The sequence below is a fragment of the Triplophysa dalaica genome, chromosome 14 (genome assembly GCF_015846415.1).
Source record: "Triplophysa dalaica isolate WHDGS20190420 chromosome 14, ASM1584641v1, whole genome shotgun sequence".
Lineage (NCBI taxonomy): Eukaryota > Metazoa > Chordata > Actinopteri > Cypriniformes > Nemacheilidae > Triplophysa > Triplophysa dalaica.
Genome location: NC_079555.1, coordinates 80,001 through 92,603, shown reverse-complemented (window position 1 = coordinate 92,603; position 12,603 = coordinate 80,001). Strand labels below are relative to the sequence as shown.

Genomic DNA, 12,603 nt, shown 5'->3' with positions numbered 1-12,603 from the left:
CGCGACAGTAAACATCAGAAACTCGTTTATAATCACGAAATATCTGTGGGTCACTTTTCATGTGAGTGTTTGATAAATACATTAATATACGACATAAATATTAATGTCTTCTTCTTTAAGGTTTTATTGGCGGGAGAAAAATAACTAAATGTTGTATTACCGCTACCAACTGGTATGGAGTGAGGATCAACATGACTTTTTTATATCCTTTCCCACAAACTTGTTTTTCAAAGATATTGAAATATAAATTTATAACATTCATTTTGCAGGCGGCGCTGTTAAGTGACATTCATTATATACGTAGACGTCACATTGATGCGCCAGACACGACCATCATAACCGTCAAATAATCCAGTTTTACTGAACAAGATGCCGCAACACCGCACAGCGTCTGAACGATATATACCTTTGACGGGTTTATAACAATGAATTTATAAAGCGCTTTTCACAATGCGCATTGTTCCAAAGCAGCTTTACAGGAGAAAATAAGAAAACACAGAAAGGTAGTCATTCACATGAGACAATTTGCCTGTTTGTATATGTATGAACTCGATATAAGATAAAGCGGTAACTTTTTATGTCGTGTTAACAATAATGGGAGCTGAGCGCGACAGAGATCCAGCCGGGATTTGACTAGAAGGGATGCAGCGACCTCTACTGGGCATGCGCACTTCAATACCGCATAGTTTTTGTCACGCTGAAAACAGTTGATTAATATATTTTTAATAATTGTAAGTTTAGGTTTAGAGTTGAGGTATGTGTAGGCGTTAGCTTATGTAATCGTATGGCGAGATTTTGTATCACTTCCGGCCATAGCTGTATCCTTTTTTATATATCGCTTAATAAGAAGATACAAAATACCAAATAAACAACAAGAAAAATCTTAATAATATCCAAATAACAGCATAACAAAAATAATCCAAAAATTAGAATAAATTTACGCATAAAGAAATATTAATAATAATATTAAATAAAATAGGCTAAAACAGATGAAAAACAGTTCAAGGTTCTAAATCATCCAAAAATACTTTCAAAAGATAACATAGTTTCAGGGCTTTTTTATGATGCACAAGTTTTAAGGTTTTTAATAAGATCATTAAATCTTTCTAAAAAGCAAAAAAACGTGGGGAGTTTATTAAAGAATCTGGATTTATGAATAAAAACAAGCTATATCCATTCTAGCCACAACGCGACTAGAACGAGGAAACGAGTCAGTGACGTCACATCCACTGGAGGAAGGCGCTGCGCGCGTGTGTGAAGTTATGTGAATCTCGCGCTCATCACAGTGAGTGTTTTATTGTGGTCATGTGGTTATACTCTAGTACTTGATAACAGGTTTCACTTGTCGTTCTTGTGTTGTTTGTGATGTGAGAGCGGATTGTTACTCGGTGTTTATTCTTTACGTTTGTGGAGGGAATGAAGGCAGACTGTTGAAACTCTACAGCTCTGTTGATACGACCCTCCTACATGAAGTCACGTGGTGTTCAGAACAGACCAATAGCTGCAAGACTGCTGCGGTCTACACACACCACACACACACACACACACACACACACACACACACGTTTCATTGTATGACGTTCTCATTCTTGTCAGGTGGGATCAGACAAACCCAAAGCGGCTAAGCTGCAGGTTCTTGTGGAAAATGTGTTTGGCCCTGTGAGGCAGCGACAGCTTTAATGATTAGATTGTGGCTGAAGTTCACCTCAGACACCAATGAACCGTAGGAAACGGCCGACTGACATCACAACTCAAGAGGAGGCGTGACATCATCATCAGCGTCTCACAATCAGACAAATTATTGTGTTTTGTTAAGGTATGTGCACGTGCTTATGTGGTGTGTGTAAATGTGTGTTTGTGTTGCAGGTTCGGTGGTTTCAAGTGAAGACCCTTACATGGGAAATGTCACAGCATTGGGATCTGTGTCTCTTTGTAACGCTGTTTGTGTGTGTCTCTTTGTAACACTGTGTGTGTGTGTGTGTCTTTGTAACACCGTTTGTGTGTGTGTGTGTGTGTGTGTGTGTGTGTGTGTGTGTCTCTTTGCGTGCGTGTGTCTCTTTGCGTGCGTGTGTCTCTTTGCGTGCGTGCGTCCGTGCGCGTGTCCAACCTACTCGTGAAGACATGTTACTGATCTCACTAAATAAAAAGGCTCAATTCTGTCAAATAGTGTTTTTCTTTCAATCTAATGTCTTGATTTGTTTGATTATTAGGTTGAGGTGTTGGGGGGGGGGTAAGGAGAGAATATCCACGTTATTTTTGGTTTAATGTCATTGCAGTTGTATTGCGAATGAGACGATTGTTTAGTTTTGACAGGCTAGTTAATATTTATTATAGAAACTAAACTCACAAGCTTATTGTGTGCAATTCGAGGTTGCCTTAATAGCGGGTACAAACACAAAAAAATTCTACAAAAATGTTGTTTGACCAGCATTCATGCAGCAGAGCTTAATGTGGACGTTCCCCACTGCAAAACAAGAGAAACCAGCCGTCACGCTTCTCCCGTTGTTAGTGGTAAGAGCCTAGACATGTTTGCTCCATTTTATACTGGCATTCACAACTGTTTTTAAAAACATAAATTTGTGTCTATTTCATGTATAAACACTCGACCGACTGTCCCACTGTGCAGGTTACAGTTACGCTTCTGTGCTTTTATAACTGCGTGTCGAAGTCCCTTCAACTAAATACCAAATAATTGAATGTATATTGATATGATATATCGGGCCACTTCTTTATTTCATCATCCCACTGTGTAACACATCGCAGGTTTGGAAAATATTCACCATAACAAGCTTCCACGACACTACTTGTCTTCACACAAAAAGGAAGTATGTCACACGGTTTAGTTATTAATGTGGCTATCATAAGCCTGATATATAATCAATTGAAGTCTATGGTCCATTGTGTACACGCTTTCCTGAAGCTCAGCGGTAAGAGCATTGCGTTAACAACGTTATTAATGTTGTGTGATCGATCCCAGGGTTTTTGCACATACTTAGAAACAAAAGTATAGGATGTTAGTCGCTTTGGATAAAAGCATTTGCCAAATGAATAAATGTTAAAGTAAAATGTGTATGTTTGTGGAGGTTAAGAAGGCGGGATCATTCGAGTGTGTGATCTCTGCTGATACAAATCTCCTACAGTAACAGCGAACAGAACGACTCCAGATGTCACACATCAGTCTGAAGTCACTGCATTTGCTAACACACATGTACAGGTCCGCTGCACAATCTCTCATGTGTTTGATCAAAAAAAATCATATTAAGCTATTTTTACATAACTGGTGTTAAGAGTAAGTCCACACGAGAATATTTACACAAAATAACTCCGTTCAAACATAAGAAAAACACATGTTAGCCAAACATAGAATAAATAAAGATTTAACCTTTAAGTAATAGTATAACATACACTTGAAAGCTTTCCGCGACATCTAAACCAAGCAAAAAGTCTCGTGATTCATATCAAGGACGTTCATGTTTTTGCCCCGAAGCGGTATTAAAGCTAGTGTGTGTTTAGTGTGTGTTATGCGAACTGCCCTTCTGCATTTTAAGACATTGGACACTTGCGCTCTTCCTTCCTGTCTCGTGCACGCGCTCTCAAGTATCTAAGACCGCAAGTGGGGGTATTTGAACGCAGCCAGTAAGTCCCAAATTATAGTATGCTGAAATGAGTGTTCTCAATGTACCCAGATGTTCTACATGTATTTGTTTAGTGACACTACACTGCATTAATAACATTAAATAAAAGATGCTTCACTAAATTAATAAATGTAAGTATACAGTAAACATTGAAGCGTTATCACAGTTGCACATTTCATATTTTCGATTGAAAAAGTGAATCATACGGGTAATTAAAGTGCACATGGGATATCTCAATGTGAACACACTACTCACACTGTTTACACTACAACATAGTGCAAGTAGTAACAACATGTATGCATTTTTAAAAGTGTATACAGAAGAATTGTGTATACAAATATACATAAGCAGTTGCATTTACGTCATGACAAATGAATGCATTACAAACATAAGTATTTATTGCGTAATGGGTTGGGTGGCATATCAACATATGAAATACAGAACAATAAAAACCTGCAGCTCCAGTCCCAAATAACCCAATGGGACAATAAGTGTGATCGACTTCACGCGGCGCTGCAAACACTGATCAGCGAATGACAACAGCGTACCACGAGAGAGATTAAGCACCGCTTGCTCTTTCCGGTGTGATGACCTCAAGTCTGATCCCAAAATGCACTCCCAAGTAATTCAATTCAAGTTTATTTATATAACGCTTTTCACAATGTGCATTGTTCCAAAGCAGCTTTACAGTGGCAAACAGGAAAAACAGAAAAGGTAAAACACAGCACAAGGTGTTTATAGAACAAGCAAGATCATTCTAATAAATAATATCTAATAAATAAATGCAGTCTCCCGGTGAGCAAGCCAACACTGCCCTGCTGTGACGAGGAACCCAAACTCCAATGATTGATTAATGCGGAAAAAAACCTCGGGAGAAACCAGGATCAGCCGGGAGGGCCAGACCTCCTCTGACGTGTCATAGCTGCACACAGTGACCCCGACCAAAAGCCACCAGCAAATATCCACGAGGAAGAGGGAGAGCCCACCATCTGAAACCCAGAAAGTCACACTCAATGAAAACCGTGCAGGTTCAACCCGGTCCCACTCCACGATCGACACCAGAAAACAGAGGAACAACCAGGTAAAATAGTAATGGTATGTTGTAACTTTATTCCTCTGTTGTCCGACAACGACCACAAAACAAGGCCAAACCAGACCCACACAGCCCCAGCAGATGAATCCCCACAACCAACGAGCCCCCTACTCCCCACAAACACCCACCCAACAACCTCCAATCAGGGCCACCGAATGCAGCTATAACGTCAAACTTCTGTCATGTGATGTAAGTTTAGCATTAATGTGACAAGTAGTCCGTCTTTGCTCTTGGTTAGGGATGGGAAGTACCCTTTTGGACTAGTGTCCTGTAGTTCTGCACTTTCTGACGTCACCAAGTGTGGACTCTGAGGAGGTCCACAAGACCGGAGTACACCATATGGGACATGGCCGCTCTAGCAGACCCATTGAGCCGTCTTCTCCGTTGACTCCATGGAACAGCTTTTTCACAGTTTTAATAGTTCCCGGAAGTAACCAGTAACACATGGAGCTGCGACTAAACAGACCAACTGAGGTAAACTTCTAACCCATTTAAAGACAAAAGTCATTTAATGACTACAAAATGAAAGAAATAAAGCATTTAAAGAGAAAACATAACTTCCTGGAACTATCTGAAAGCTCCATAAATCACGTGACTCTCTAGTGTTTCGGACTTCCGTTGGCAGAACTCTCTCCCAATGGCTCTGTGCTCTAGTAAAGGAAGTCCCGCCTTCTAGTAAAAACAGCCAATCATCGATCGTCGAAAACCTACGGAAGGAAATCTGTGCCGATGTGAGTTTACAGATTTCTGTCTTTCGGGTTTTCTTTCTTTCTTTATACAGACATGATTTGGTGTCGTATCGTATGACTAAAGTAACTACAGATAAGACAACGGAGTGCAGAAACTCACTGCCATCACGTGCCGCAGGAATTCCCCCTGATCACATGACCGCAGGATGACGTCAACATCCAAAAAGAAACACAAGCAAAGGCCATGAACGCCATGAGCGACGCGGACAGCGAGCGAACGGACAGTCTAGACGGATGGGTTGCCGTTAAAAGCGACGCGTTCGACAACAGAGAGAACCATAAACTCCGGTTTATCGTGGAGTGGAACGAAATAGAGTCGAAGTTTGCTGTGACGTGTCATGACCGGACGCAACAACGGCGCGGAGACGCCAGCGGGAGCTGCGCAGGACTGTTCTCCAGCGAACTCATAGGACACGTGCACGCGCATTTGAGTTCGGTGCGCGATGAGCTCGCGTCGCTCTTCCCTGACCTGACGCGCTTCCGCGAGCCCAACCTGTGGGAGCTACTGTTCTTCAGCGCCCCACGGAGCGATGTCGACGCGTCGTGCAGGCTGCTGGAGCGATACTTCAGCTTCGCTGTGGACGCGTGCGGCCGCGGGATCGTGCTTGACGCGCTCTTCAGCGTCAGTGAAAAGGATGAACAGGAATACTACGAAAACCTGCACGAGTTTAAACGCAAGGCGATGCGGGACGAGATCACGCGCGCTGAAGACGCGCTACGGGCGGTGAGATCAAAACCACGTGTCATAAACACACTTATTTGTCTGTTCTGTTCTGCTCTTGCTTAAGTTATGGAAGCATATGTGGTGCAATATTCAAAATGGCAATATATTTCTGTACTTAAATTTACATTTTCCATTACTCCACATGTGCAAAGTTTGGTGCAGAAGGAAAATGAAAATGCAATTATATTATTTACATTTGCCATTTCCAACAGCAGTCTTAATGTGTAATGTGCATACTTTTTAACGCTCTTTAAGTTGCAAAATTAAAATGAAAATGCAATCCCGGATTGATTATATATGTTTAAGATAGTCAAGCAAAACTGTAGCAAAAAGAAAATTCTAATGTCATTTTCCCTTAATGCATTAACATTAACAGGTTGAACATTTGGGATTGCATTTTCATTTACACACAGCGCGTTGAGTGGTGCAAAATTCAATGTTGACTTGAAAATGCATTTCGAGCTGACCACGCCCCCACCCCGGTACAGCGTCATTGCGTGAAGGCGGAGTCAGCATCGCTATTTGCTAGTCAGGTGTGTTGTTTTGAGGTGCGGAAAACACGTTCGACTGCAGAGATAATAAAAGCGTTAAATCGCTTGCACATACACGTTTTCATCATAAACACGTTCAGTATTTGTTGTCTTTGTTTCAGAATGATTATGTTAAGATATTGACTGTTATCAATATCAATATTATGATATTGACTGTTTTTGTGGTGCAACATTTACTTAACTTCAGGAATCGAATTATTCAGTGGATCTGTCACAGCCTAAACTGCAGCATCCGGATGAATTAGAAACCAAGGTTAATTTTCGTAAGGGCAGATCTCCACTTTGGCAATGTTTATGTGTATTTGTGCATAATCTCTCCCCTTACACTGCCTCCAGCACGAAGAAACGGTACAGAGGTGTATTTCATGTGGATGTATCGCGTTTGTGATTGTACAGTTACTGAACAATTGTATGAAGATATTGTGACAAAAAAGACATTAATCAAAATACTGAATGTGTTCATGATGAAAACGCGTATGAGAAAGTCAAGTGATTATGAGACATTCAACAGGCGAGCTCACCGCTTGATAAGGCAGAATATTCTAGCAATGTAGCTTCTAGTTCTATCGTCTACAAAGACGTACTAATCTTAAAAAAACACCCAAGTAATTTTTTTATTTGTGCTCAAATTCGTGTGCATACAATTTAATGTTTTATCAGCTTTGCAGCCGCACATCCATGCCTTTAACTAGCGATGCTGACTCCGCCTTTACGCAATGACGCTGTACCGGGGTGGGGGCGTGGTCAGCTCGAAATGCATTTTCAAGTCCACATTGAATTTTGCACCACTCAACGCGCTGTGTGTAAATGAAAATGCAATCCCAAATGTTCAACCTGTTAATGTTAATGCAATAAGGGAAAATGACATTAGAATTTTCTTTTTGCTACAGTTATGCTTGACTATCTTAAATATGTATAATCAATCCGGTAATGCATTTTCATTTTAATTTTGCAACTTGAAGAGCGTTAAAAAGTATGCACATTACACATTAAGACTGCTGTTGGAAATGGCAAATGTAAATAATATAATTTCATTTTCATTTTCCTTCTGCACCAAAGTTTGCACATGTGGAGTAATGGAAAATGTAAATTTAAATACAGAAATACATTGGCATTTTGAATATTGCATTGCCATATTGAATATTGCATTGCAAATTGAATTTTGCACCACATATGCTTCCATATGTTGTTGTGTGTGTGTGTGTTGATGTAATGTGTGTTGTGTTGTGTTGATGTAATGTGTGTTGTCTGTGTTGGTGTAATGTGGGTTTTAGGGCTGCAACTAACGATTATTTTAATAATCGATTAATCTGTCGCTTATTTTTTCCGATTAATCGACGAATCGGATAAAATCAAAAACCAAGAAAAGCATTCATTTCCAACCCTTTATTCAAAAACAGAACTAAAATCTTTAGAAAGTGCACAAACATGTTGCTCCTTGAACATCCCTGAGCTGTTATAATAATAATAAAATCAAATAAAAATGAACTAACACAAAAAACATACACATGTATGCTTTACATCTGCCAAATATATAGACTTTTTTTTAATAAAAGTGCCACCTGAGCTGCCAGAACAATAATGAATTTATAAAAAATAAAGAACAATACAAATCAGAAAATTTAACAGGATTTTTTTTAATGTAAGAACTTGTTCTCTTCACTACACTGCAGACGCACACACTCGCAGATGCACACACACGCAGACACACACACTTTTGCACATGCACACACTCACAAACTCTCACACTGACAAACACACACACTCTCTCAAATTCACTTGAAGCTTATTCATTAAATTATTACCGTCATTGTAGGAAGTACAAGGTTAATTTATACACCACATTTAAACACAGCTTAAGATGACCGAGTGCTATGAAAGAACTTTAAAATTAAATTAAAAAAGTACAACACACACAAATATATTTGTCAATAATAACCTATATGGGACAAAGCACAGAATATACACTGCAAAAATTGCTTTTCTTATTTAGTAGTTTTGTATGACTGTTGGATGACTTGCGTCGCGCGGATTTCTCTGCCTCCGCCATGTATCTTTCCTCGTTTTTTTTTATTTTTGCTCCGCCCTGTCTATGACGCGCCAAACTCTGCTAGCATCAGTGCGCGAGAGAGAACGAGTGTGTTCACTCCGCTCCGCGCTCAAATACATTTTTTTAATAATCAAACTTCTCCGTGTCGCGCGACACAACGAATCGATTATGAAATTCGTTGCCAACTTTTTTAGTAATCGATTTTTATCGATTCGTTGTTGCAGCCCTAGTGTGTTGTCTGTGTTGATGTAATGTGTGTTGTGTTGATGTGATGTGTGCTGTGTTGATGTAATGTTTGCTGTGTTGATGTGATGTGTGTTGTGTTGATGTAGTGTTTGCTGTGTTGATGTAATGTGTGTTGTCTGTGTTGATGTGATGTGTGTTGTGTTGATGTGATGTGTCCTGTGTTGATGTAATGTTTGCTGTGTTGATGTGATGTGTGTTGTGTTGATGTAGTGTTTGCTGTGTTGATGTAATGTGTGTTGTCTGTGTTGATGTGATGTGTGTTGATGTGATGTGTGTTGATGTGATGTGTGTTGATGTGATGTGTGTTGATGTGATGTGTCCTGTGTTGATGTAATGGGTGTTGTCTGTGTTGATGTGATGTGTCCTGTGTTGATGTAATGTTTGCTGTGTTGATGTAATGTGTGTTGTCTGTGTTGATGTGATGTTTGTTGTGTTGATGTGATGTGTCCTGTGTTGATGTAGTGTGTGTTGTCTGTGTTGATGTGATGTTTGTTGTGTTGATGTGATGTGTCCTGTGTTGATGTAGTGTGTGTTGTCTGTGTTGATGTGATGTTTGTTGTGTTGATGTGATGTGTGTTGTGTTTATGTTTTTTCTTTTGTCTGTGTTGATGTGATGTTTGTTGTGTTGATGTGATGTGTCCTGTGTTGATGTAGTGTGTGTTGTCTGTGTTGATGTGATGTTTGTTGTGTTGATGTGATGTGTGTTGTGTTGATGTGATGTGTCCTGTGTTGATGTGATGTTTGTTGTGTTGATGTGATGTGTCCTGTGTTGATGTAATGTTTGCTGTGTTGATGTAATGTGTGTTGTCTGTGTTGATGTGATGTTTGTTGTGTTGATGTGATGTGTCCTGTGTTGATGTAGTGTGTGTTGTCTGTGTTGATGTGATGTTTGTTGTGTTGATGTGATGTGTCCTGTGTTGATGTAGTGTGTGTTGTCTGTGTTGATGTGATGTTTGTTGTGTTGATGTGATGTGTGTTGTGTTTATGTTTTTTCTTTTGTCTGTGTTGATGTGATGTTTGTTGTGTTGATGTGATGTGTCCTGTGTTGATGTAGTGTGTGTTGTCTGTGTTGATGTGATGTTTGTTGTGTTGATGTGATGTGTGTTGTGTTGATGTGATGTGTCCTGTGTTGATGTGATGTTTGTTGTGTTGATGTGATGTTTGTTGTGTTGATGTAATGTTTGCTGTGTTGATGTAATGTGTGTTGTCTGTGTTGATGTGATGTGTCCTGTGTTGATGTAATGTTTGCTGTGTTGATGTGATGTGTGTTGTGTTGATGTAGTGTTTGCTGTGTTGATGTGATGTTTGTTGTGTTGATGTGATGTGTCCTGTGTTGATGTAATGTTTGCTGTGTTGATGTAATGTGTGTTGTCTGTGTTGATGTGATGTGTCCTGTGTTGATGTAATGTTTGCTGTGTTGATGTAATGTGTGTTGTCTGTGTTGATGTGATGTGTCCTGTGTTGATGTAATGTGTCCTGTGTTGATGTAATGTTTGCTGTGTTGATGTGATGTGTCCTGTGTTGATGTAATGTTTGCTGTGTTGATGTAATGTGTGTTGTCTGTGTTGATGTGATGTGTCCTGTGTTGATGTAATGTTTGCTGTGTTGATGTGATGTGTGTTGTGTTGATGTAGTGTTTGCTGTGTTGATGTAATGTGTGTTGTTTGTGTTGATGTGATGTGTGTTGTGTTGATGTGATGTGTCCTGTGTTGATGTAATGTGTGTTGTCTGTGTTGATGTGATGTGTGTTGTGTTGATGTGATGTGTGTTGTGTTGATGTAATGTTTGCTGTGTTGATGTGATGTGTGTTGTGTTGATGTAGTGTTTGCTGTGTTGATGTAATGTGTGTTGTTTGTGTTGATGTGATGTGATGTGTCCTGTGTTGATGTAATGTGTGTTGTCTGTGTTGATGTGATGTGTGTTGTGTTGATGTGATGTGTGTTGTGTTGATGTGATGTGTGTTGTGTTGATGTAATGTTTGCTATGTGATGTGTGTTGTGTTGATGTGATGTGTCCTGTGTTGATGTAATGTGTGTTGTGTTGATGTGATGTGTGTTGTGTTGATGTGATGTTTGCTGTGTTGATGTAATGTGTGTTGTGTTGATGTGATGTGTGTTGTGTTGATGTAATGTTTGCTGTGTTGATGTGATGTGTGTTGTGTTGATGTGATGTGTGTTGTGTTGATGTAATGTGTGTTGTGTTGATGTGATGTGTGTTGTGTTGATGTGATGTGTGTTGTGTTGATGTGATGTGTGTTGTGTTGATGTAATGTGTGCTGTGTTGATGTGATGTGTCCTGTGTTGATGTAGTGTTTGCTGTGTTGATGTGATGTTTGTTGTGTTGATGTGATGTGTCCTGTGTTGATGTAATGTTTGCTGTGTTGATGTAATGTGTGTTGTCTGTGTTGATGTGATGTGTCCTGTGTTGATGTAATGTTTGCTGTGTTGATGTAATGTGTGTTGTCTGTGTTGATGTGATGTGTCCTGTGTTGATGTAATGTTTGCTGTGTTGATGTGATGTGTCCTGTGTTGATGTAATGTTTGCTGTGTTGATGTAATGTGTGTTGTCTGTGTTGATGTGATGTGTCCTGTGTTGATGTAATGTTTGCTGTGTTGATGTGATGTGTGTTGTGTTGATGTAGTGTTTGCTGTGTTGATGTAATGTGTGTTGTTTGTGTTGATGTGATGTGTGTTGTGTTGATGTGATGTGTCCTGTGTTGATGTAATGTGTGTTGTCTGTGTTGATGTGATGTGTGTTGTGTTGATGTGATGTGTGTTGTGTTGATGTAATGTTTGCTGTGTTGATGTGATGTGTGTTGTGTTGATGTAGTGTTTGCTGTGTTGATGTAATGTGTGTTGTTTGTGTTGATGTGATGTGATGTGTCCTGTGTTGATGTAATGTGTGTTGTCTGTGTTGATGTGATGTGTGTTGTGTTGATGTGATGTGTGTTGTGTTGATGTGATGTGTGTTGTGTTGATGTAATGTTTGCTATGTGATGTGTGTTGTGTTGATGTGATGTGTCCTGTGTTGATGTAATGTGTGTTGTGTTGATGTGATGTGTGTTGTGTTGATGTGATGTTTGCTGTGTTGATGTAATGTGTGTTGTGTTGATGTGATGTGTGTTGTGTTGATGTAATGTTTGCTGTGTTGATGTGATGTGTGTTGTGTTGATGTGATGTGTGTTGTGTTGATGTAATGTGTGTTGTGTTGATGTGATGTGTGTTGTGTTGATGTGATGTTTGCTGTGTTGATGTGATGTGTCCTGTGTTGATGTGATGTGTGTTGTCTGTGTTGATGTGATGTGTGTTGTGTTGATGTGATGTGTCCTGTGTTGATGTGATGTGTCCTGTGTTGATGTGATGTGTGTTGTGTTGATGTGATGTTTGCTGTGTTGATGTGATGTGTGTTGTGTTGATGTGATGTGTCCTGTGTTGATGTGATGTGTGTTGTGTTGATGTGATGTGTGTTGTGTTGATGTGATGTGTCCTGTGTTGATGTGATGTTTGCTGTGTTGATGTAATGCGTGTTGTCTGTGTTGATGTAATGTGTGTTGTG

General features: G+C 39.7%; 1 protein-coding gene and 1 long non-coding RNA gene across 2 annotated transcripts in view; one reads left to right on the top strand and one right to left on the bottom strand.

Moving 5' to 3' along the window:
- Nucleotides 1–4,258: 4,258 nt before the first annotated feature.
- LOC130435233 (uncharacterized) lies at nucleotides 4,259–5,117 on the bottom strand. The gene is made up of 2 exons (XR_008908795.1): nucleotides 4,980–5,117; nucleotides 4,259–4,624 (listed from the first exon to the last, which is right to left on the bottom strand). It is a non-coding gene; the product is annotated as an uncharacterized LOC130435233 (long non-coding RNA).
- A 544-nt stretch (nucleotides 5,118–5,661) lies between these two features.
- The window catches only part of LOC130435228 (WASP homolog-associated protein with actin, membranes and microtubules), a 17,440-nt gene continuing 10,498 nt past the window's right edge, over nucleotides 5,662–12,603 (top strand). Inside the window, exon 1 of the mRNA XM_056765661.1 lies at nucleotides 5,662–6,201. Within this exon, the coding sequence (XP_056621639.1) occupies nucleotides 5,662–6,201 (540 nt within the window). The remainder of the gene's footprint in view (nucleotides 6,202–12,603) is intronic.